The sequence below is a fragment of the Salvia miltiorrhiza genome, chromosome 1 (genome assembly GCF_028751815.1).
Source record: "Salvia miltiorrhiza cultivar Shanhuang (shh) chromosome 1, IMPLAD_Smil_shh, whole genome shotgun sequence".
In the NCBI taxonomy this organism is placed as follows: domain Eukaryota; kingdom Viridiplantae; phylum Streptophyta; class Magnoliopsida; order Lamiales; family Lamiaceae; genus Salvia; species Salvia miltiorrhiza.
In genome coordinates, this window is record NC_080387.1 from 32,332,482 (window position 1) to 32,357,112 (window position 24,631).

General features: G+C 39.5%; 2 protein-coding genes across 2 annotated transcripts in view; one reads left to right on the top strand and one right to left on the bottom strand.

Moving 5' to 3' along the window:
- Positions 1-24,631, bottom strand: part of LOC131020541 (uncharacterized) — a 1,142,091-nt gene that overhangs the window by 557,438 nt on the left and 560,022 nt on the right. The window lies entirely within an intron of this gene.
- On the top strand, positions 9,464-13,851 carry LOC131020744 (uncharacterized). The gene is made up of 2 exons (XM_057949760.1): positions 9,464-10,320; positions 13,715-13,851. The coding sequence occupies exons 1-2, from the start codon at positions 9,953-9,955 to the stop codon at positions 13,821-13,823; spliced, it is 477 nt and encodes a 158-aa protein (XP_057805743.1). The 5' UTR covers positions 9,464-9,952; the 3' UTR covers positions 13,824-13,851.

Genomic DNA, 24,631 nt, shown 5'->3' on the forward strand with positions numbered 1-24,631 from the left:
TTCAAACCCTACCCCCAATTCCAGAATTTTTCAGTCGCGCCGCCGCCGCCCTCTGCGCGATTCCCCTTCTCGGCGACTCCCCTCCTCGCGACGCCGCCACCCTCATCATTCTGGTAGGCTGAGGTGGGGGGAGGGGGGGGAGGGGTCGTTGCGCCGCCCTCTGCAAACCCGCCGATTTTAGCCCCCTCTCTCTCTCTCTCTTCGGAGTACGTGGCAATGACGTGTCTACCGGAAGACACGTCATTGCCACGTGGTTCTGTCGGAAAACAAAACGGTGCTAAAATTGGACACGGGGCATAGGTAGTGATATTAATTGGAACTTTTTAAATTCGTGCTAAATTTGGATTTCGCGTTAAGTTCATGATATTACATGCAATTAACCCTAATCTTATCAATGGTGTTGGGTGATGACAGTCGAGAGAGGAGAGAGAGAAAAGAGAGGAAAGAGAGAAGAAAGAGACGTCTGTTATGGGGGATGAAAAAGAAAGGTGTTGGTTTATTTAACCCCATTTACTTAGCCATCAAGTATTGGATAAATAACACATGCTTAATTATCCACTTGCATAAAATATCTTATCCGTTAACTATGTTTATCCACTTGCTTTGACTTATCTCTCTCTAAAGTTAGTTCCGCACCAGAGCAGGGGAATGCTCGCCAGTGCAGAGGAAAGCTCGCCAGAGGAATCACTTGGCAGAGGGTTCACTCGCCAGAGGAATCACTCGGCAGAGGAATCACTCTCGTATTTTTTTTTTAAATTAATATGAAATGCACAAAATAAAATTTAAATAACTCGAAAAAAAAAATTATAAAAGCTTTCGTAAATCATTTTTGTTGGAATTAAATAAATTCTTTTTCCTCAATCCGGCGTGAATCATCTTAAATCTAAGTTCAAAATTATTCTAAACTTAGCTCGAGGAAACGGGGTATTACATCCCTCCCTCCTTAAAGAAAATTTCATCCCCGAAATTACATACCTTGGTAAGCTAGCTCGGGATACTTGACTTTCATTGACTCTTCAAGTTCCCATGTGGCCTCTTCCATCCCGTGATGGTTCCACTTCACTTTAACGAGAACAATATTCTTGTTCCGTAAAACTTGAACCTTGCGATCAAGTATCTGGACTGGTTTTTCTTCATAACTTAAGTCCTGGGCTAGGACCACTTCATCGTGCTTAATCACATGCTTTGGATCAAACACATACTTTCTTAACTGAGAGACATGAAACACATTGTGCATGTCTCCAATACTAGGCGGCAATGCCAACCTATAGGCTACAGGGCCTATCTTATCTAGGATCTCAAAAGGTCCTATATAACGGGGTCGTAACTTGCCCCTCTTTCCGAAACGTATAACTCCCTTTGAGGGAGAAACTTTGAGGAAAACTCGATCCTCAACATTGAATTCTAACTCTGATCGACGTTTATCAGCGTAAGACTTTTGTCTATCTTGAGCTTCTTTGATTCTTTGCTTGATGTGGTCGACTTTCTCAACCATCTGTTGGACCAGTTCAGGACCTAACAACTTTCTTTCACCCACTTCATCCCAGTAAAGTGGTGATCGATATTTTCGGCCATACAAAGCCTCATATGGAGCCATTCCAATTGTTGCTTGATAACTGTTGTTATAAGCAAATTCTACAAGAGGTAACAAATCCTCCAAACTTCCACCTTTGTCTGCGACAATCGTTCGCAGCATATCTTCTAGAATCTGAATCGTTCTTTCTGACTGCCCGTCAGTCTGAGGGTGGTACGCTGTACTGAAGTTCAGCCGAGTGCCCATTGCTTCTTGTAAACTTTTCCAGAAACGTGATGTGAATCTGGTGTCACGATCTGACGTGATAGATACAGGTACACCGTGAAGGCGTACTATCTCTTTGACATATAACTTTGCAAGTTTCTCCAATCCAAAAGTCATTTGAATTGGCAGAAAGTGCGCTGACTTTGATAATCGGTCCACTATGACCCAAATTGCAGTGTTTCCACGTGCCGACTTCGGTAGGCTCACTACGAAGTCCATGTTGATGTGTTCCCACTTCCACTCGGGGATTGGTAGTGGTTGCAGCATTCCATACGGCCTCTGATGCGCGGCCTTCACTTGTTGACAAGCGAGACATCGCTCCACAAACAAGGCTACATCTCTTTTCATTCCTTTCCACCAGAAAATTTTCTTTAAATCCTGGTACATCTTTATGCGGCCTAGATGTGCAGTGTAAGGAGTATCATGAGCCTCGCTCATAATCTCGTTCTTTAATTCTTCCTTATGTGGCACACACAATCTTTCACCAACCATAAGTGCGTTATCATGTGCTTCAGAGAATCCTTTCGTTTCATTCGTTCTTGCAGCGAGACGCATCTTCTCCAAGAACCAATCTTCTCTTTGTGCTTGCACAATTCTTTCTCTCAAATCAGGTTTAGCTATCAAGGCAGCTACACAACCCGATACTGTGTTCGGAGGATGAACGATCTCTAAACTGAAGGAGGCGAAATCACGAATCAATTCTTTCTGCTGGGTGATGAAATACCCTAGCTTAGCCTTCGTCTTTCGACTCAGGGCGTTAGCTACTACATTCGTTTTTCCTGGATGGTAACTGATGGTGCAATCGTAATCCTTTACTAATTCGAGCCATCTTCGTTGTCTCATGTTCAAATCCTTTTGCTTGAAGAAGTACTTCAAACTCTTATGATCTGTAAAGATCTCACACCTAACTCCATAGAGGTAGTGTCTCCAAATCTTCAGCGCGTGTACAACGGCTGCTAGTTCTAAATCATGAGTTGGGTAGTTAAGCTCAAGGGGCTTCAATTGACGAGACGCGTATGCTATCACTTTCTGATTTTGCATCAACACGCAACCCAATCCTAGTTTCGAGGCGTCAGTGTACACCACGAATTCTTCATTCTCTTTTGGTATTGCTAACACTGGCGCAGTAGTCAGCCTAGTCTTGAGCTCCTTAAAACTTTGTTCGCACGCTTCAAACCAAACATATTTAGTCCCTTTTCTCAAAAGCTGAGTCATTGGCCTAGCCAATTTCGAAAATCCTTCGATGAATCTTCTATAGTAACCTGCTAGACCGAGGAAACTTCTAATCTCATTGGCATTTGATGGTGCTTTCCATTCCTTGACCGCTTCGACCTTGGCGGGGTCTACTTTGATTCCTTCAGTCGTCACTATGTGACCGAGAAACATCACTTCCTTCAACCAAAATTCGCACTTGCTGAATTTGGCAAACAATCTCTCATTACGTAGGGTTTCGAGTACGATGCGCAAGTGTTCCTCGTGTTGCTCTTCAGTCTTAGACTATATGAGGATGTCGTCAATGAACACTAAGACAAAACTATCAAGATACTGATGGAAAACTCTGTTCATCAGGTCGATGAAGACTGCTGGGGCATTCGTTAAACCAAAAGGCATCACGGTGAACTCGTAATGTCCATAACGCGTTCGAAACGCTGTCTTTTGGACGTCTTCTCTTTTCATTTTTAGTTGGTGGTAACCAGATCTTAGGTCAATTTTGGAAAACACACCGGCTCCTCTCAACTGATCGAACAGGTCGTCTATCCTCGGAAGAGGATATCTATTCTTTATCGTGAGCTTGTTCAATTCCCTATAATCGATACACATCCTTAGTGAGCCATCTTTCTTTTTGACGAATAGGACTGGTGCTCCCCACGGTGATACGCTAGGTCGTATGAAACCTAGGTCCAACAATTCTTGTAGTTGCACTTTCAATTCTTGTAACTCCGGCGGGGCCATTCTGTATGGTGCCTTGGACACTGGTGCTGCTCCAGGTTCCAGATCTATCGTGAATTCTAATTGTCGGTCTGGTGGCAAACCGGGTAAGTCTTCAGGAAAGACATCTTTGAACTCTCGAACCACACGAACTTCTTCGATCGTTTCCTCTACTTCATGTTCTCCTGTCAAACTGACTAGGAAAGCCTGACATTTTCCCTTCCTTATCATCTTTGTGGCCTTCATTGCTGAAATCACTGGTACTCTTTCTCCCATTCTTATGCCATGAAAACTTGCTTTCTCCTTTCCAGCGGATTGGAAAGAGATCTTTTTCTCATTACACAGTATCGTGGAACCGACTTGAGTAAGCCAGTCCATCCCTAGGATTATGTCAAAATCTATTATAGCGATGACATACAATTTTGCCTTAAACGTTTTAGCACCTATGTTTAGCTCTAAGTTTGAGATAACGTCTTTAGCAGCCAATCTTCCACCACCAAGGGTGCTAACCTCTAAAGTTGTCTCAGCCAATTGTGGAGCCAGTTCTAATCTCTTACAAGCAGCATATGAAATGAAAGAGTGGGACGCTCCAGTATCAAACAAAGCTATTATCGGTACGTCAAAGATATTAATCATACCTGCCAAGTTTCCTTGGTTTTCCGCTGCTTGATTTTGGTTAAGGGCATAAGCCCTAGCATTCTGTGGCTGTCCACGGTGTCCTCCAGGACCCTGATTTTGTCGCTGCTGATTCCTGGGGTTCTGCTGTTGAGGTGCTCCTCCGTTCTTCTTCGGACATGCTGAAGCATAGTGCCCAGTTTCCCCGCAACTATAGCAGACATTTATTCCTTTCAGGCATTCCCCTGAATGAGGTCGTTGACACTTTGGGCAAAGTGGTCGCCCCATTGCTTGCGGCTGTTGGTTCTGACGCTGATTCTGATTTTGGTTAGCAACCCATGGTTTCTTCCCATTTCCATTTCCAGGGTTTCCACCCATTCTCTCGTTCCATTTCCTTTTCCCTTTACCACCATCTTGAGGTGGTTCAAGTCCATACTGTCCTGGAGCTTTCCCTTTCTCCCTTGGTAGCAATGACTCAATGGTGAGAGCCCTGCTCAGTGTTTGTGCGTAAGTGAGACCTCCCTGACTTGCTAGGGAGATTGATATCTCGTGGCGCAGTCCGTTCCTGAATTTCTCGGCGCGTTTCTCATCAGTGTCCACTAAGAGTGGAGCATATCTTGACAGCTGGTTAAAGGCCCTATCATACTCAGTTACTGTCCCAGCCCTTTGCTTCAAATTCCAGAACTCGTTCTGTTTCTTCTGTCTATAGCATCCCGGTATGTACTTCTCATACAACTCATTCTTAAAATCTTCCCATGTGAAATTTTCCAACTGTTCTTCAGTCATTGTGCGCCTCACTGATTCCTACCAGAAGTCGGCTTCGTCTACCAGTTGGTAAGTTGCGCAAGTCACTTTGTCTTCGTCATCGCAACGGATGTAGCTGAAAATTCGCTCTACTGCTCTAACCCATTTCTCGGCGTCCGTGGGATCACCCAGACCATCAAACATTGGTGGCTTTTCTTTACGAAAATTTTCTTCAGCAGTACGCTCTGGTGCTACTTGAGGGATAGGTTGTTCAGGGATGAATCCCCTGCCGCGTCCGCGACCACGTCCTCGTCCCCTACCGCGTCCTCTTGGCGCGTCTTCCATTCTGATTAACGGACGAAATCAACACAAATGTGAGACTCATTCCGCATGCATGCATACATGTATATATACATAGATATACCCAAGGTATATTACTTCTATTGTGTAACCCTATGAAAGGCTAACTCTATGTGGAAACTGATCTATCTTGGTGGAATACTTAAGTGAATCCTTAATCTTATCTCATTTCTGCTACGTTATAACATATCTATGTTTAACGTCTCTATCTTACCAGTCCTTACTTAAATCGATCGAGCGGAGCTATCACGACTAACATTCCCAAGGCATTCTTGGGTGGTACTCAAACAGTTGTAAGAGGACCCTTCATTCTGATCGTATAGGCAGTGAACCTAAAATGATAACATAAACTTTCTCATTCATTCATTATTTTTGAAACCTGAAACACGTGGACATTACATGCCACAAGAAACTTTTCTATTGCCGGAGAGATTCAAAGAATCTAACTCGACCATACATCTGGTATTCGTGAAAGGCTCAATAGTCCTAAACACGACTTTAACTCATCTTATCGTTAAGGGCTCGGGTTGTCCCAAACACGATACTTAGCTAGTTATATGAGTCAAAGACCCAAAATAACAATATGAAAGCGATTAACAATTCATAACTTATAGCATATGTAAAGCGGTAAGCAATTCACATAGCATCATTTACTGAAAGCGCGCACTTCTTGAAAACTCTTCAAACGTTTAAAATCTTTGAAACTTTGAAATCGTACCTTTTTTTTTTCTTTTTTTTTTGCGGCAGTGTGACGGCGAGTTGAGGTTCAACAACTTTCTTAGAAGTCTAGAGGTACTAATCAAGACTCAACATTAGAAGCTTTTGGTTATCAGAGACATGGAAGAAAACTTATGCTCTGATACCACACTGTCACACCCCAATTCTTGAAACAATAACTATAATTGGGGTACGACTAATCATCTAAATGAACAAGGGAGAATCCTTGCGAAATCCGAATAAAAGGGATCATAATCGGGCCTAGCCCCTTTGGATGAAGAAAGACAAGTATTCAAGCGATACGAATCAATCAACAAACATAACAACTTCAGGATCACAAGTTTAGTGTCATGCTTCAGATAACCAATATTCACTGATCGAAATACTTGTGAGTCAAAAGTCTAGGCTCAACAAAAGATATTGTTTAGAGTTACAACATAATAGGTCTTAAGTTAAGGAACAAAAGACAGATACTGGCTAGTTCTGCAGCGGAAATCGAAATAAGGAGTTGAACTCTAGCCTCAGCTCTGCCCCGTCATCACCTGCCATTAACCTGAAAACATTTGAAAGTATTTTTGGGCTAAGTACTAATGTACTTAGTGGGCTGCAACTTTTAAAACATTTCACAATCTATAAGAGCAGTTTATCCAATCTTACTAACATGATATAGAAGGTTTTAAAGAGAAATAACTTCTATGCATGTTAAAACATTTCATATATATATATATATATATATATATATATATATATATCTTTGATTTGCGCGCAGTTGTCACACTCTATTCTGTTACTCGCTGTGATCCCGGACCTTTTAGCCACCGACAGATCTCTGTCTCCCACTGACTTGGACTGAGGGCGTAACCCAGCCAAGTTTACTTTGACCTCGGGATGCTACCCAGGCAGGCCTTATATTTCTCATGCTCCGGAACACATACAGCCGAGCACCCTTATAACGCCTCTGGTTAGAGCCCGATGGAGATCAACCCACCGAGTCAACTAACAAGTGTACACAATTCTCAAACAACGTATTAGGTCATAAGAGAACCTCAATTGATTAACTGTGCGAGCCTTAAACATGGTAGAGTGCACAAAAATATTTATTGGATAAACAATTTGTATTTCATGAAACATTTAAGCTCATTAGCTCAATCATACATTTGGAAAATAAGCCCACCTGTATAGGCAAAGCCTGTCGTTAACGTTATCTCTGAATCGGAATAGCGGTGCTAATCCTCCTGTTGCTCAAAGCCTACAAGAAATCTATTCTCAAAAGGTCTCCTTGAATCTAATCTTAAGTCACGGTGAAGTGCTTAATATTCTATGATTCACTTAGTCGGGTTTTCAAAATTTAAGAATAAATAATTGAAAACATTTCTCTTGAGTTAAGAACACCAACAATATTCTTACTCGACTTTCTTTAGTAATTGGAATTATAAATAAAACCAATTAAATCATAAATACTTTTATTGCAAAATAAAAATGCAATTTCATGTCATGCTTGTAAAATTATATACGAACAGAGTGTATGCACTTGCAAAAACTTATACTGGTATGGTGGTTTACTGGAATGACACCATTGATATGCTTGAATTTACAGTTGAGTAAATGAGATAAGGGCTCAAGAGGGAACCTTAAGAGGTTTCGGTTGAGAATCGTTCTGTTGTTGCTTGAATGAGGAGTTGATGGTTTAACTTCTTACTGAAGGGATAACGAATGTGCCGAGAAGGGTGGAGTAATCTTATCAATGGTGTTGGGTGATGACAGTCGAGAGAGGAGAGAGAGAAAAGAGAGGAAAGAGAGAAGAAAGAGACGTCTGTTATGGGGGATGAAAAAGAAAGGTGTTGGTTTATTTAACCCCATTTACTTAGCCATCAAGTATTGGATAAATAACACATGCTTAATTATCCACTTGCATAAAATATCTTATCCGTTAACTATGTTTATCCACTTGTTTTGACTTATCTCTCTCTAAAGTTAGTTCCGCACCAGAGCAGGGGAATGCTCGGCAGTGCAGAGGAAAGCTCGCCAGAGGAATCACTCGGCAGAGGGTTCACTCGCCAGAGGAATCACTCGCCAGAGGAATCACTCGCCAGAGGAATCACTCTCGTATTTATTATTATTATTTTTTTAAAATTAATATGAAATGCACAAAATAAAATTTAAATAACTCGAAAAAAAAAATTACAAAAGCTTTCGTAAATTATTTTTGTTGGAATTAAATAAATTCTTTTTCCTCAATCCGGCGTGAATCATCTTAAATCTAAGTTCAAAATTATTCTAAACTTAGCTCGAGGAAACGTGGTATTACAATTAAATTCACAACTAAACTGAAACCCTAAACCTAAACCTTAGTTGTGAATTGTTACGATTGTGAATTCACAACTGAACTGAAACACTAAATTCACAACTGAACTGAACTGAAACCTAACTGAAACTGAACTGAATTGAACTGAAACATTAAATTCACAACTGAACTGAAACCCTAAACCCTAAACCCTAAACCCTAAACCCTAAACCCTAAACCTAAACCCTAGTTGTGAATTCACAACTGAACTGAAACTGAAACTGAACTGAACTAAACCCTAAACCCTAAAAACTAAACCCTAAACTCTAAAAACTAAACCCTAAACCCTAAACCTAAACCCTAGTTGTGAATTGTTACGATTGTGAATTCACAACTGAATTGAAACACTAAACCCTAAACCTAAACCCTAGTTGTGAATTCACAACCGAACTGAAACTGAACTGAACCCTAAACCCTAAAAACTAAACCCTAAACCCTAAAACCTAAACCCTAAACCCAATCTAAACTCTAAACCCTAGTTGTGAATTGTTACGATTGTGAATTCACAACTGAACTGAAATGAAACACTAAACCCTAAACCTAAACCTAAACCCTAGTTGTGAACTGAACTGAAACTGAACTGAACCCTAAACCCTAAAAACTAAACCCTAAACCCTAAACCCTAAACAGTCGAATTCACAACAAGAATTTTTTGGTTGTGTATTTACAACCAAAATTTAATACATAGCAAGAATTTTTTGGTTGGGAATTCACAACCAGTAAAATTCACAATCAGAATTTAATTCAAAACTAGAATTTATTTTGGTTGTGAATTCAAATAGTTGTGAATTTGAGTTTTTAAAGTTTGGATTCACAACTGAAACTAGAATTTATTTTGGTTGTGAATTCATAGATCTCGTTGTGAATTCATCGAGTTGGTTGTGAATTCAAGAACATTAAGTTGTGAATTCATAGATTTGAGCGTGAATTCAAGAATATTATGTTGTGAATTCATAAATTTGATTGTGAATTCAAGAACATTAATCAATTATCCAAAATATGTTTCTTTTTCAATCGATCAAATCTCTTTAATAAAATCCACAAATCATCACTAAAAAAAATATTATTCATTTTATTTCTTACAATAACTAAAAATTTTCATTTCAACCAAGCACATGTAATATAAATTTCCAATCACCAACACAAGAAAAAAAAATTGAATCTCTGCTGCTGCCATGGATTCATCGAGTGGAATATCGTCGAATTCATCGGGGCTGCAGACTCGGCATCGAAGGAGGATCTGCAGCAGACGATGGATTTGAGGAAAAGGAAGTGGATTTGTTGACGTCCTCGATGCCGATTATGCCCTGGAGAAAGTAGAGAGCGGGGCGGAGCTGCCGCTCCACGCTGCAGGCGAGGAGGCGGAGGTCGGCGGCGTCCACGCGGGCCTCGCGGAGGAGGAAGGTGGAAGACAACAGCCGCCGACTCTCCAGATCTGGAGCAAGATGTCGAAGACAACACCCCACCCACCGCCGTCCGACCCCACGCCACCCACCGCCGTCCGACCCCATCCTCTATCGCCTGCGCCAGATCTGCCGTTCAGTGGGCAGCTCACGGCCGCGCCAGATCTGCCCAGCCACCATTGTCGAGCTCCAAAATGTCCAGATCTGTCGATCATTGTCGACGAGATCTCGTTGTTGTTGGCGAAGCTCTCCAAGTCAGAATTGAAAGAGAGAGATAGAAAGAGGCGCCGCGGTGGTGGTGGCTGTGCGGCGCTGCGGAGATTGAGTGGCGGCGGAGCGGCGGGGGTGAAGCAGGAGATGGCGGAGGCGACGAGGCGACTGATTTCCGACGCCGAGAGAGAGATGGAGCAGTGTCACGACCGGCCTTAACTAAGGATAGTTAATCCGGGAAATCGTGACTAGGGAAGGGATTTAAGAAGCGGGGTTAGAAAGGGCACATTTGACTCATTTACAACTCGATTATAGACATTTGTATCTAGCATTAATTCTTGAAATAAAATTTAAGACATTGAAAGATTGGCGCATATAGTTAAAAAGGATACTCGATGAACCCGAGTATGCGTTAAATATTTCTTGAAGAGTAATTGACATAATTATAGACTTGACTAAAACATTATCAGAGTTTACAGCGGAATGCATAACTGAGATACATGTATGAAGACATGTATCCTTTCTGAGCCTACTTTAAGTTCGACAAAAACTCCACTCAGCAACACTTCATCGCCCATCACAGCTCAACCTGCACAAACATAAATATACGTAGGGCTAAGTACAAGAGTACTTAGTGGGCAGTTGCCAAGCATATAACATAACATCAACAACAAAACACAACATCGCATAAAAGACATAAGTTTCTTTCAAATCCTTTGCTCATTAAACATTTCCAAATCCATAAATAGCGTGAGTGCATTCTTCATCATCGAAAGTCCTATTAAGAAGCATCGTGTCGTGAGGAAGACCTTCCTCAACGAGCACAGGCATCGCGCCGTGAGGGAGGCCTCCCTCAGCGGACACGGCATCGTACTGTTGAGGGAGGCCTCCCCCAACAGACGCTAGCATCGTACCGTTGAGGGAGGCCTCCCTCAACGGACGTTTGACCGGCCAACCCTCTCATTGACTCACGGTCGCGTTGCATATATATATATATATATATCCTTGGTAAGATAGCTATTCGTTCAGGAATCGAATTTGTTAACATCATCACATAAGCATTTGATAATAAGCATAAAGCATTAAAGCGTAACTCACATTGGCGTTAAATAATAAGCGTAAAGCATTAAAGCGTAACTCACATAGGCGTTAAATAATAAGCGTAAAGCATTAAAGCGTAACCCACATAGGCGTTAAATAATAAGCGTAAAGCATTAAAGCGTAACTCACATAGGCGTTAAATAATAAGCGTAAAGCATTAAAGCGTAACTCACATAGGCGTTAAATAATAAGCGTAAAGCATTAAAGCGTAACAAAGCGTGAACCACATAGGCGCGTAACAAAGCGTAACTCACTTAAGCGTAAATCACTTAAAAGCGTAACAAAGCATAAATATTAAATTATAAAAATTTAAGTCGTAATTAAGCGTAAATAGCATAGCGTAAATTATTAAAGCGTGACAAGCGTAGATAATAAAGAGAAATAAAGTTTTAACTCATTTAAGCCTAATAAAGCATAACTCATTTAAAAATCTAATTTTGCATTTTAAAGCATGAAAGTTGCATAGTTCTTAAATAGCATTTTTATTTTACGCATAAGAAATGCCCACCTGAATAGCAGACTCACGGTTTAGCTCTAACTCTGGTGCTTGACCTTTAATCCGAGAAAATAAGATTCTAATTCTCAAAAAATCTCAATAAATGAGGATGCGTGAAATGATTATGCATGACTCATATTCCTTTAATTAAATTATCAGATGCTAATCCTATTTAAGGAATTAAAGCTCGTCTTATGAGGTCGGATTATTAATCTTTAATAATCTACTCATCTTAAAATAATCTAATTCACTTACTAATTAATAATTAGTAAGTCTTAAAATTTTCTCTAATTAAACTTAATAGAATAATTATGAAGGCCCAATAAAATAATCAAGGCCCAATAGGAATTTAATTCGAGCCCAAATGAATAAATTCAAAGCCCAATGCATAAATAACATTAGGCCCAACATCAATTAAATTCTAAAGCCCAACAAATTAAATGAACTAGGCCCAATTGAGAAAGCCCAAACTTTCGGCCCAAAATCCTCCCCTTTTCTTCCCCAAATTCACGTCTCTTTATCTCTCTCTCTACCGACATCTCTTTCTCTCTTTTTATCGGTTCTCTCTCTCTCTTTTATCAAAAGCATAACACTCCTTCTCTCTCTATTTTTTTTTTATTAAAAGCAAACATTCATTCTCTCTTTTAATTAGCAAAACCGAACGCTGCTTCAACATCATCTCTCTCTCTTTCTCTTTCGTTCGATCCAGCCATCTCCTCCCTCGAAATTCCGCCGCTGCCCCTCTTCCCGGCGAGTCATCGCCGGAAACCATCTCTCTCTCCCTCGCATACACCGGTAACCACCCAAACACTCACCTCTCGATCTCTCTCGAATCTCCTCCGGCGAAGAACCGCCAGTCAGTCACCTCCCTCAACGTTTCACTACAGCGCCGTTGTTCCTGCTGCTCCGGCGACTCACGACGAGGCCACCGCCGACTGCTGCTGTTCTGGAGTTGGCCGCCGACTGCTGCTGTTCTGGAGTCGCGGGCTGCTGTTGTAGAGCTCCGACAGCCACCACCGTCGTCGGCTGCCGCTGCCTCGCCCAAGGCCGACTTCTGCTGCCAAGCACCGAACGCCGCTGTTGTAGGGAGGCCGGCGAACAGCCGGGTGTTCGCCGTTTCCAGTTCTTCTTCGAGTTCCGAAGCCGGTGAGAGCTCCATCATCGCGTCGTCTCGTTCGTCTCTCGGCCCGACTGAACAGGTCGTGGAGCAACAAGGCGAGCTTCTCGCCTGAAACCGCCGCCAAGCACCGAGTCGCTACTGCTCCCCCCTTGAATGGTGCTTGGTTGGATTGCTGAATATTGAATTAAACTTTGGCAGAGAATGATGAAGACGTTTAAGTGTGGAATGGGTATGAGAAGGTTATGCTTGGTGATTTCTTGATGGAAGGAGTAGATTTGCTGCGCTTTATACTGAACTTATGGAGAGCTGATTAGTGTGAACAGATGATGAATAGTACGGCTAAATTGTTGAGCGTGGTTGAAGAATTAAAGATGAGATTTGCTGTTGACATTCTTGAGATTTGTTTGCTGAATTCCTTTTTTGACTATGTAGGAGTAGAAAAAGAAAAGCTAAGCACGGGTGAGCATATATTAATAGAGTGGCTGAGGGAGCATGGCGTGTTAGATTTAATACACGGAATAATATCTAAATTAATAACGTAGATTTAATTCTTCACAAGCCGGAATAAATTCACGACTCGAGAAATAAAAATAGAAAAATAATTCTATTGTGATTAATAAATAACATGACTTAACTAAGTCAGTTATGAATCTGAATTGAATCATTATTGGCTTACTCAATAATTCTCATCGTGGTTTTACTCACGCGAAGCTAACTGGCGTAGAAATATAATAATAACCTTGCTTCAATATAATCCAATGTCATAAGCTGAATTTAAATCATAAATAATTACTGGGCTTAATTTACTGAAAGATGAAATAATAATTATTATATTACTGGATTTAAATATAATAAAATAGCGGGCTACTACAAGCAGATCTCGACTCGTTGAGCGGAGGAGCTTCTGGTGGCGCGGATTTCCGACGCCGAGAGAGATGGTGGAGGCGGCGGCGGAGGATGCTACGAGGGAGAGGTGGTGGCGGTAGTGAGATAGAGAGAGAGTGACGTGAAGGTGAAGAGAGAGAGAGGAGAGAGGGATAGAAGTGAGTGGATATTTTTTATTATTTTAAAGTGATGGTTATTTCCGTCTTTTCAATCAAAAAGTTGACAGTTTTTATTATTTTTATCTTAGTGGACAATTTTTATCTTTACAATATGAAAGTGGATAGTTTTATATATTTACTCTACTTTATATCTATAAGCTATTGATAAGACTTATAAATAAATATATTCATCCAATAAAATTATCTAATAAAAGTAATGAATTAATAGATTTTTTTAAATAATAGATTACCAATTAAAATAACATTAATTACACGTACACCGTACGTTCTTTCTGCTAGTGTACTAAAATGGAAAGACAACAGTTATTATGGACGAACGAAAATGACAAAAAATCACACTTATCGTGGATAAAGAGAGTATTAGATTACTTTCCAAACTACAAGGTTTGTATTTTATGATTTCTACCGATGCTTGCCTAAATCAATATAAATGAAACACAAAGAGATGCTACCAACACTAGATGAATTAATACATCTAGCCAGACCTTCCAAGATTAAAATGAGTGTTTTTTAATTGAAAAAGTAATTATATTTAATATCGAGTAATTTGGGTATATATGATACCCGATTATTTCTTGCCCCTAATACCCGATCCCGACCCGATACCCTAAATTCTCAGGTGTCGGGTATACCCGATTTTCCATCCTAACTATGCTATTATTTCAATTTTTTGTCTATTTTTTTTTTATAAATAAAAATACAGATATAGTTTATTTTTAAGGATAATAGTTTGTAAATTATTGAACTTTGACTAATTTTGATTTTGCATGCCAGTTTAAAATATAATTATCGAACTTTTAAACTCATGATATCAAGTTGGATTCCAGTTCAATTTAACGAGTTAGATTCCGATCTAATTTAATGCTAACATGATCGTTTTTCCTTTTGTTTAAATTGATTTCAGTTTTTTTTAAACAAACACCCAAATGGTGAGCAGTTAGGATTTAAATTGATTTCAGTTAATTATGTGTAATTTCATACGAAAATGATTAAATAAAAGTTCAATTGTTGTCAGATGATTATATTTTTAAGTTGATGTGATTATATTTTGAAGTTGATGTGTAAAATTAGAATTTGATTAAAAGTCAGTAATTTGTAGGATATTATGTCATATTTTCAATTTCAATAATGTTATGTTTAAAGATGAAATAATCTCTACTTATAGGAAGACAAGAATTAGGGGTTAATTTCACAAAATGTTACTCAAATTATGGTACTTGTATCAAAGAAAAATCCCACTCAACATGCACCGCTCAGCTTTCACCGAAACCTAGTTTTCTGTAATCTGAAATTACGTATGTACTGTTCTAAGAGTTGATCTGTTTTTATAATTATAAATACATGATATGGGCCTGACTTATGAGTTGAGCTATTTCTCTTCTATTGGGTTCAGGATACTTTTGACCAGTCCAAGGATCAAATACAAAAAATAAAGATGAGCCTCAAATAAATTAGTTAGTATGATCAGCTCAAATCATAATTAATTCATAAATATTAATTTATTCCACTAGAGAACGTTGGCATTCGGGTGTCTATACCTATTGTGGAACTCACAAAAGAAATTATTTGGTCCTTTCTATGGCAGACCTGGCCTATATGATGCTGGCGTTTGAATCAGGGTTGGCGCTTCACAGCGTAAAATACAATATCCCATCCTATAGTCAAGGCTGTGTACTGGTTCTTGTCACCATTAATTTATTACACTATTACATTAATTTTTTGTAAAGTGGAACTACTGTAAGTTGTCACAGCCCGCAATCCCTAAGGATGGTTTAACCGGGGTTATGACTCGGGAAGGGGATTAAGAAGCGGGGAAAGAAAGGGGCATTTACTTAACAATCAAACATTTTACGAAAAGAGACATTTATTATATAACACTAGGATCATAACTGATCACTTGGGCAAAATCAAGACATTCGTTCGGGAAGGCCCGTCGAAGTGGATTACTCAACAAAAGAGTATCATACTTAAAATAAAACATTATCATAATCAGAGTATCTTTCAGCGGAAATACGTGTGAGATATACATATGAAGATGTATACTCAAGGTTACATTATTATTTTATGTCAAAAGGTACATCCGCTCAACTCCACTCCATTCCATCACCCGCTCAACCTGCACATTAGGGAAAACAACATGCAGGGCTGAGTAATAATACTCAGTGAACATATGCCGGAAACATAACATTTTATATCATTTATTGTACTGCCAACAGTAACACACAGGGTTTTACTTGAAGGACCTGTGCTTACTAAACATTTTCTTTCATTTCATAAAGTTGGATGCGCATCCCATTTTCAGTCTATATGATCCATATCTGTTCCTTTTACACGCCGGGAAGGAGGCCTCCTTCCACGGACGCTAAGACCGGTCGCAAGCGACACACAGTCTCCATGAGTGTACACGTTAACCCTTACTAGCAAACCTTCGTCTAGCGTAGGATCCGAATTCGATTTCCTTTATAGTTGGCGAACCAACACAGATAGGATACATACATAAAACACAAACATTTTTGGCAGACAATCATTCATAAACATTTCCTTTCTTTCATAAGAACCATTCATCATTTAATCATTTCCATAAACATTTCATTTCATAAGAACCATTCACCATTTGAAATAATACAGTCATATCATGTCATTCATTTCATTTCGTATAAGAGGCCTGTATGCAGGGGATCTCTATATACGTGTTTTAAGAAAGCCCACCTCATTCCGTTCCCACTAGGGGCGTAGAGTTACCTCCTTCTTTAGCTTTCACTTCCCGTCTGGACCTTTATTGACGAAGAGTCGTGTAAGAAAGGAAGATAGGTCTCTAAACTAAACTATCTCCTTTAATGATTTTAGGGTTCTAGCATCCATATTAATCTTGTCTCGTTCAAAACCTTAAACTCAAAACATCTATCACATAACTAACATTTAGGTTCGAAACCGTTTATTCGAATATCAACATGCGCATCAACCATAACTCATTCTACTCACGCCATCAAGTCAGATATTCCGTCATTTAATAACAAATCATATAATATTACATAAACAAATTATGTCATCATAGATCATTCTTTCTCATACTTCAAATAATTTAATCATTTTCAAATAATCCATATTAATAAGTCATTTGAAAAGAATTAATTTAAATAAGAGTTTAACTCAAAATATTTTATTTTAAAGTCCATTTGTAAAAAATACTTGAAATAAAAGAACTCCATTTAAATAATTAATTTAAAGTTCAATATATAATTAAATTAATCAAGCTCAATTTAAATTAATAATTAAGAGCTCAAATAATTTAAATGGATATAAGCCCAAATTAATTAGATAAATTAGATCCATTCAATTTATTTAATAAAGGCCCAAGCAATTAATTTAAAATAGGCCCAAGTCCATTAAATAAAAGTCTATCAGATTTTGGTAAAAGGGCCGAGCCCAAATTCTTTAATAAGAGAAGCCCATCAACTTAAATAAAAGCCCAAGCCCACTTTTAATTCTAAACCTAATTAAAACACACACTAAACACACTCAAACACACACATTCAAAGCTGCGCCTATCATCCTCTCTCTCTTTATCGGCTCCCCCTCTCGTCTCTCTCTCTCTGTTCGGCTGAGAACGGCGCCGCCTCCGGCGCGTCGCCTCGCCGTCGCCTCCGCTCTCCCTCTCACCCCCTCGGTCTCCTCTTCTCCCTTCTCGCCTCTATCTCTCTCGCTCACTCTCGGTCGCTGGACCCAGGCGCAGCAGACACCACCACCGCGGTGCGCTGCCATCGCCGGGCCGCCGCCTGCTGTCACGACCGGACCTAATTAAGGATAATTAAGCCGGGAAACCGTGACTAATGGAGGGAGATTAGAAGCGGGGTGGAAAGGGGAATAATCAAACAAGGAAGGATCACATTTCATCATTGTTAACAAAAGGGATATTTATAATATGACGGAGGTTTAGTCGTATAAACTCAAATAACTAGTAAGTTCGGATAACTCCGACTTAGCCAAAATAACATAAAACTTCTGAGTACGCAGCGGAATAAGGTTCTGATTACATGTATGAAGACATGTATCCCTAGAGTTCATTAATACATAATAAGACAAAAAAAAAGTCCCGCTCGTCACTTCATCACCATCGGTAGCTGCTCAACCTGCACATTTAGAAATATATGCAGGGCTTGAGTACAAAGGTACTCAGTGGGCACATATGCCTACTATGAAATATAACATGCTTCGTAAAGATTTAAATTGTCATGCCATCATAAACAGTACAGCAAGGGGTTTTTCGCTAAAAAGGCCCAAGCTTACAAAATTCAGTTGTGATTCTTAAAGTTCGACTGCAGTCTAAGTTCTCTTGTAATCTATCATATCTGGAACTGTGTGCCGGAGAGGTGGCCACCTCTCACGGTCACTTGACCGGCCAACCCGCTAGATGACTCACGGTCACTGGTGTACACTAGCCCTGGCAGGATAACTATCAACTGCTCAGGACCCGAATTCGATTGCATCATTGGCAAAGCCAAAGCAGATAGATATCATACTAAAATTTAAACATTTTATGGCAAGACAATACTTGAAATAACTTTAACTCAAATATTTTGTAACGATATAACTTGCTCAAATGTAACATTAAACTCATTTGATAGATATATAAAACTGAAATTAACAATTAAATCATCTCATGCATTCATTCGTATAAGAGGCCTACGACACGCAGGGGATCTCTATATACGTATAGTAAAAGTAATGCCCACCTGATAGAAACTTTCTGTGGTACAGTAGCTCATTGACTGATTATTAATCTCGTGCTTGACCTTTATTACAAGAATATAAATAAGATACTGCTCGAGCAAAATCCTCAAATAATGAGAATACGAAATTAACGATGCATGATCCTCTTATGCATGAATTATTATTCTGAAATAATAATCGGAAATTTTACTATTAATCCAGGCTATCGGATTTAAACAAAAGCTAAGTCTCATCTCATGAAGCCGGATAATTATCTAAAATTAATCCGTTTTCTATAGGGTGTTCTAATCCGCCAATTAAATAAATCATGCTCCTTGTATTCGATAGAAAAGAAATAAATACCTAGGCTTATTCGCTTTATAACCTCATAATTAATCGGGCTTAATAATAAGGAAAAGTAATGTTATAAATTCGAATAATTAAAAGGTCCAACATAAGACAGCCTAATAATTAATTAAGTGGAAGTGGCCTTAATAATTAATATAAAAGGCCCGATTGAAATAATTCATTGGTTCAAGTAATTAAATAAATCTTGGTCCCACGAATAAATAATTGATTGGTTGGGCTCAAATAAATAAATTAAACGATCAAGGCCCAGCTAAGATAATACAGCAGCCCGATTAATAAAATGCAGTTGGGCTTTAATATAAATAAACTCGGCCCAAAGAAATAATTAATCAAGGTCCAATTCAAGGATTTAAACCAGCCCAAATTAAATAAATTAAAGGCCCAATTGAAATAAAACAAGGCCCAATTTGAATAAATAACAAAGGCCCAATCCTTCTAAAAGAAAATCAGTCGGCCTCTCTCTCTCCTTCTTTCTCATCAGTCGAGCTCTCTTCTCATATCAGTCGCCTTCTCCCCTTCAGTCGAGGTTGCAGCCGCCGCCTCTGCTTCGACCGGCGTCGGCTACCGCCGATCCTAGGTCCGGCGTGGCCGCACCCGCCTCTCTCTCCTTATCTTCTCTATTGCTGACAGTTCGTCCGAGGCGAGGAGAGCGAGCCCTAATTCACGAATTGAAGGTCGCCGTCGCCGCTGCAATTGGGTGTCCGGCGAACGGCCGTCGTCTGCGTCTCTGAGGCCGCCGCCTTCGTTCGTCCTCCCTCCTTCCTCAATTTAATGGGGGATCCCCAAACGAGCAGCCCTAATTTCCCCCTTTGATTTTGAACCGTCTCCCTCTCTGCTCGGCGCCCCGGCGTTCTGTAAACCCGGCGATTTACAGTCGCCGTCCATCCGTCCTCTCTCTCTCCATCGTATCTCACAAGCCGAAAGAAGGGGGTGAGAAAAAGGAAGTCCTAAATGCCTAAGTCAGAATCGTCCCGGTCGTTGCCGTTGTACGATTCCAGCGAGTAGGCGATGTCTGCCACCTCCTGCGACTCTTTAGTTCCGACGTCAATGGAGGCTCCGTCGTCGCGCCGTCTTCCCGATTCGAAGCAGGGCAGTCGCCCACTCCTTCCTAAAGCTAAGTAGACATCTTGCTCCTTCTTTTCCTTTTCGGTTCTCAACGACAAAATATAAACAGATGCAGTCTAAACTCTCATTCGCATGTGACTCATACTATGCTCGTTTGACTCGAATTCTTATTGACACTTGTTCAACAATAGAGGTTGGTGTTCTATATGATAAAGTCTGCGTCTGTTATGTCTATCATGCTTATGTGAGTCTTATATCATCTGGAACTGATTATGCTTGGTATGAATGCTTACTAGAATGGATATCTGAAATAGAATTAATACCTTGGGAATGACTGTTGGTTGGCTGATTGCCGTTGAGTTTAACGAACTGGAATGATTGAACTGAACTGAAATGAATGTTCTTTCCATTAATGTAGGTGAAATCTTGGAGGAGTTGAAGAGAGTTAAAGAAGTTTACCTCCTGGCAGAGAATGTATGAAGGCCCCTACTGTCCTGAACTTTCTAAGTGTGGAATGGGAACGAAATGGAGATTAATAGCTGCTGAAGTCTGGAACAAAATGAAGGTGTTCGGGTGTGAAATGCACACTTGTTTTAGTCAAAAATGTGCAAAATGGCTGGAGTCAAAAAGATACAATAGGCGTGGAGCTGAGCAGGCGTGGAGTGCATTTTTTTCTTTCCCTTATCTCACTCTTTAAATGCTGATAGATAAGTAAATATATATATATATATATATATATATATATATATATATATATATATATATAGGGGTTTGTAAAGTGAAGTATAAACAGAAGCAATAAATCTTGTTATTCGATATTTGATTTCCTGCCTTACTATTATCGTGATACTCGTAGAATGAATCTAAATTGTATCCATAGATTTAATTCACTTCACAATTCGGAGTAAACTCACGACTCAAGTAATAAAGTTAAATAAATAGAAATAATATTTTGATTACAAATAAAATAATAACTTGACTTCGTTAAGTCAATTATCATTCTGAAATAAATCATTGACTACTCAATAATTCAATCGTGGTCATCTCAGGTAATGACATCTAATTCAGAACTCTTAGCTGAATTAACTGAATATTAATCACTGGATTAAAATCAACTGAAAGATGTAAAAATAAATATTGCATTTATTGCTCTTAATCATAAAATAAAATAGCGGGCTACTACATACTACCCCTCTTAACAAAAATTTCGTCCCGAAATTTGCATATCATTGCAAAAAAAAAGTTCTGGGTACTCCCTCATCTTGATTTCTGTCAGACTATCTCAATCATCTCATTCATCGTGTCTGGTCCTAAAATTCTCCTTACACCTACTTTATCTCAGTAGAGTGGTGATCTATATTTTCTTCCATGCATTGCCTCATAAGGCGCCATATTGATTGTTGCCTGATAACTATTATTGTAGGCAATTACTCAATCAATGACATCACTGTTCATCACTTTCACCTTTGCCTTGTACTACTTTTAACGTATCTTCGAGAGTCTGAATTATTCTCTCAACCATCTATATGTTTGTGGGCAAAAGGTGGTACTGAAATTTAACCTGGTGCCTAATTTCTTCTACAAGTTCATACAGAATCTAGATGTAAACTTCGAATCTCAGTCCAAAGTGATTGACACGAGCATACCGTGGAACGCACAATTTTTCAAACATATAATTGTCCTAATTTGTCTGATCCGTATGTGATCGGTATTGATATAAAACGAGCTCATTTCGCAAGTCGCTCCACTATTACCCAGATGGCAGCACTCCCACTTTTCAACTTCGTAAACTAGTCACGACATCTGTTGCAAAGTGCTCTAACTCCCATTATGAGATCTCAAATGGTTGTAATTTTCCATATGGTCTATGGTGCAAAGCCTTCACTCGTTGGCATGCTAGGCATCTCTCAACAAGTGTAGCTATATCTTTCCATCGGAATTTTTCTTTCAAGTCTTTGTCATTTTATGCTTCCCGGGTGGCCAGTATATGGCGTGTCATGAGCTTCGCTCATTATCTCATCTCTGAATTGTTCATCGTGTGAACACACACAATCTTTCCTTAAACACCACAACATTACCTGATGCTTTGTAGCAACCTCTAGGTGTGCCTGATCTTATTGTTATACGTAAATTCCCAAGGTCTCATCATTTGTTTGCGCCTCTAAAATCTTTCTTTCCAAATCGAGCGTTACTACCATCGTTGCGATAATCCCTTCTACAGATTCTGGTGGTTAAACAACTTCTAAACTTATTCTACAAAAATCCTTCGTGTGTCCCTCATCCCGAGTGAGGAGAGATCCCAACTTAAATTGAGTCTTATGACTCAAGGCATCAACTACCATGTTAGCTTTGTCTGGGTGGTAGTTATTAGCACCGCCATGGTCTTTCACTAGTTCGAGCCATCTCATCTATCTCATGTTAAGATTCATTCACTCAAAAAAAATATTTCAAACTTTTATGGTTTGTGAACATCTCACATCTAAATCCATATAGGTGGTGTCTCTACTACAACTAGTTCTAGATCATGAGTTAGATAGTTCAATTCATGTGGTCTAAGCTTTCATGATGCGTATGCTATCACTCTTCCTTCTTGTGTTAACACGCAATCGAGTACTTTCTTGGACGTGTATACATAATCCACCTGTTCTTTGTCAGTCTTTGGAACAGCTAACGCTGGTGCAGTGGTTAACTTCTTCTTGAGCTCTTAAAATCTTTTCTCACATCCTTTTGTCCAAGAAAATTTGATTCACTTCTTGAATAGTTGCGTCGTTGGTCTTTCTATAAAAAAAAAAATCCTTCTACGAACCTCCTATAGTAACTTGCTAATCCCAAGAAACTCTTGATCTTCTTAGGGTTAGTAGGCGATCTCTATTTGAGTACAACTTGTATGTTGTCAGGACACACTCTGATCCCTTCTCATGAGATAATATGTCCAAAAATGTGACTTCATTGAGCCAAAATTCGCATTCGTTGGACTTGGTATAGAGACGCTATGTTCTCAACGTTTTTTTAAGACAATTCTCAAGTGTTTCTCATGGTCTTTCTTGTTTTTCGAGTAGATCAAGACATCATCTCTGAAAATTATGACAAATTTGTCTAAGGATAGATGAAACACTCTGTTCATGAGATCCATGAACACGACCGGTGCATTAGTCAATCCGAATGACACCACTACGAACTCATAATGGCTATATCTAATTCGGAAGGCCATCTTAGGTACATCCTCTGACCAAATCTTTAGTTGATGATACCCAATCCTTAGGTCTATCTTTAAGAATACAGTCACTCCTCTGACCTGATCGAAAAGGTCATTTATCTTCGACAGGGGTACTTGTTCTTGAATGTCTCCTTGTTCAACTCTTTATAGTCTATACACATTCTCAATGTGCCAATTTTCCTCTTTCGAAAAGAACGGTTGCACATCGGCGAGATCTTCAGGAACCATCAAGAAATTCTCATTCGATTGTCATGTCTCTAATGCTCTTCTCGGTTCCTTGTTCTCCATGAAAATACACAAGGTAGTCCGAATATTATTTCTTTATCATCTTTATTGCGTCGAGGGTGGAGATGATTGCCTCCCTCTTGCTCATGCTGATTCCATGGGAAAGTGTCAGTTCATTTCCAAGGGGTCGAAAAGAAATTTGTCTTTTGTTGCAAATGATGGTAGTTTGGTTCACAGCTAGATAATCTACTCCTAAGATTACGTCAATGTCTCCCATTGGTATAACATACGAGTTATTCACCATGGCTTTGAGTGAATTTATGCTCAGCTTTAAGTTCATGCACACATGTGTTATTGTTGTTGTTGTTGTTTTTGGTGTGGTTACTACTCTTGGTGTGGTTGGGGCAAAACATGGATTGCTTGCAGATACGGAGCCTGGACAAGCAAGTTCAGCATAGACCCGTCCCTTGTTCCTTATTCAAACAACGGTTTGCATAATGCCCTTCTGGCTACTGTGTAACAACCTTCACTTCCACTCTTCCATTATTGCATCATCTCCCATGGTTCTTGTTGCAATTTGGGCAGGGCAGGATTCTTTGTTGGTTATCTCCTATCTGTCTAGGAGTACCCTTTTGGCTTTTGTAGCCTTGTTGCTGGAATGATTGCCCTTGCGTTGGTAGATTTTTTTTTTTTTTTTTTTTTTTTTTTGTGACCCAAGGACAAACAGATACTCATCAGATTAAATCAGTCAAACACGTATGCTTCAACCCAAGGGTCAAGCATGTAATGCATACAGACAACCTCTGTCACGACCGGACCTAATTAAGGATAATTAAGCCGGGAAACCGTGACTAATGGAGGGAGATTAGAAGCGGGGTGGAAAGGGGAATAATCAAACAAGGAAGGATCACATTTCATCATTGTTAACAAAAGGGATATTTATAATATGACGGAGGTTTAGTCGTATAAACTCAAATAACTAGTAAGTTCGGATAACTCCGACTTAGCCAAAATAACATAAAACTTCTGAGTACGCAGCGGAATAAGGTTCTGATTACATGTATGAAGACATGTATCCCTAGAGTTCATTAATACATAATAAGACAAAAAAAAAGTCCCGCTCGTCACTTCATCACCATCGGTA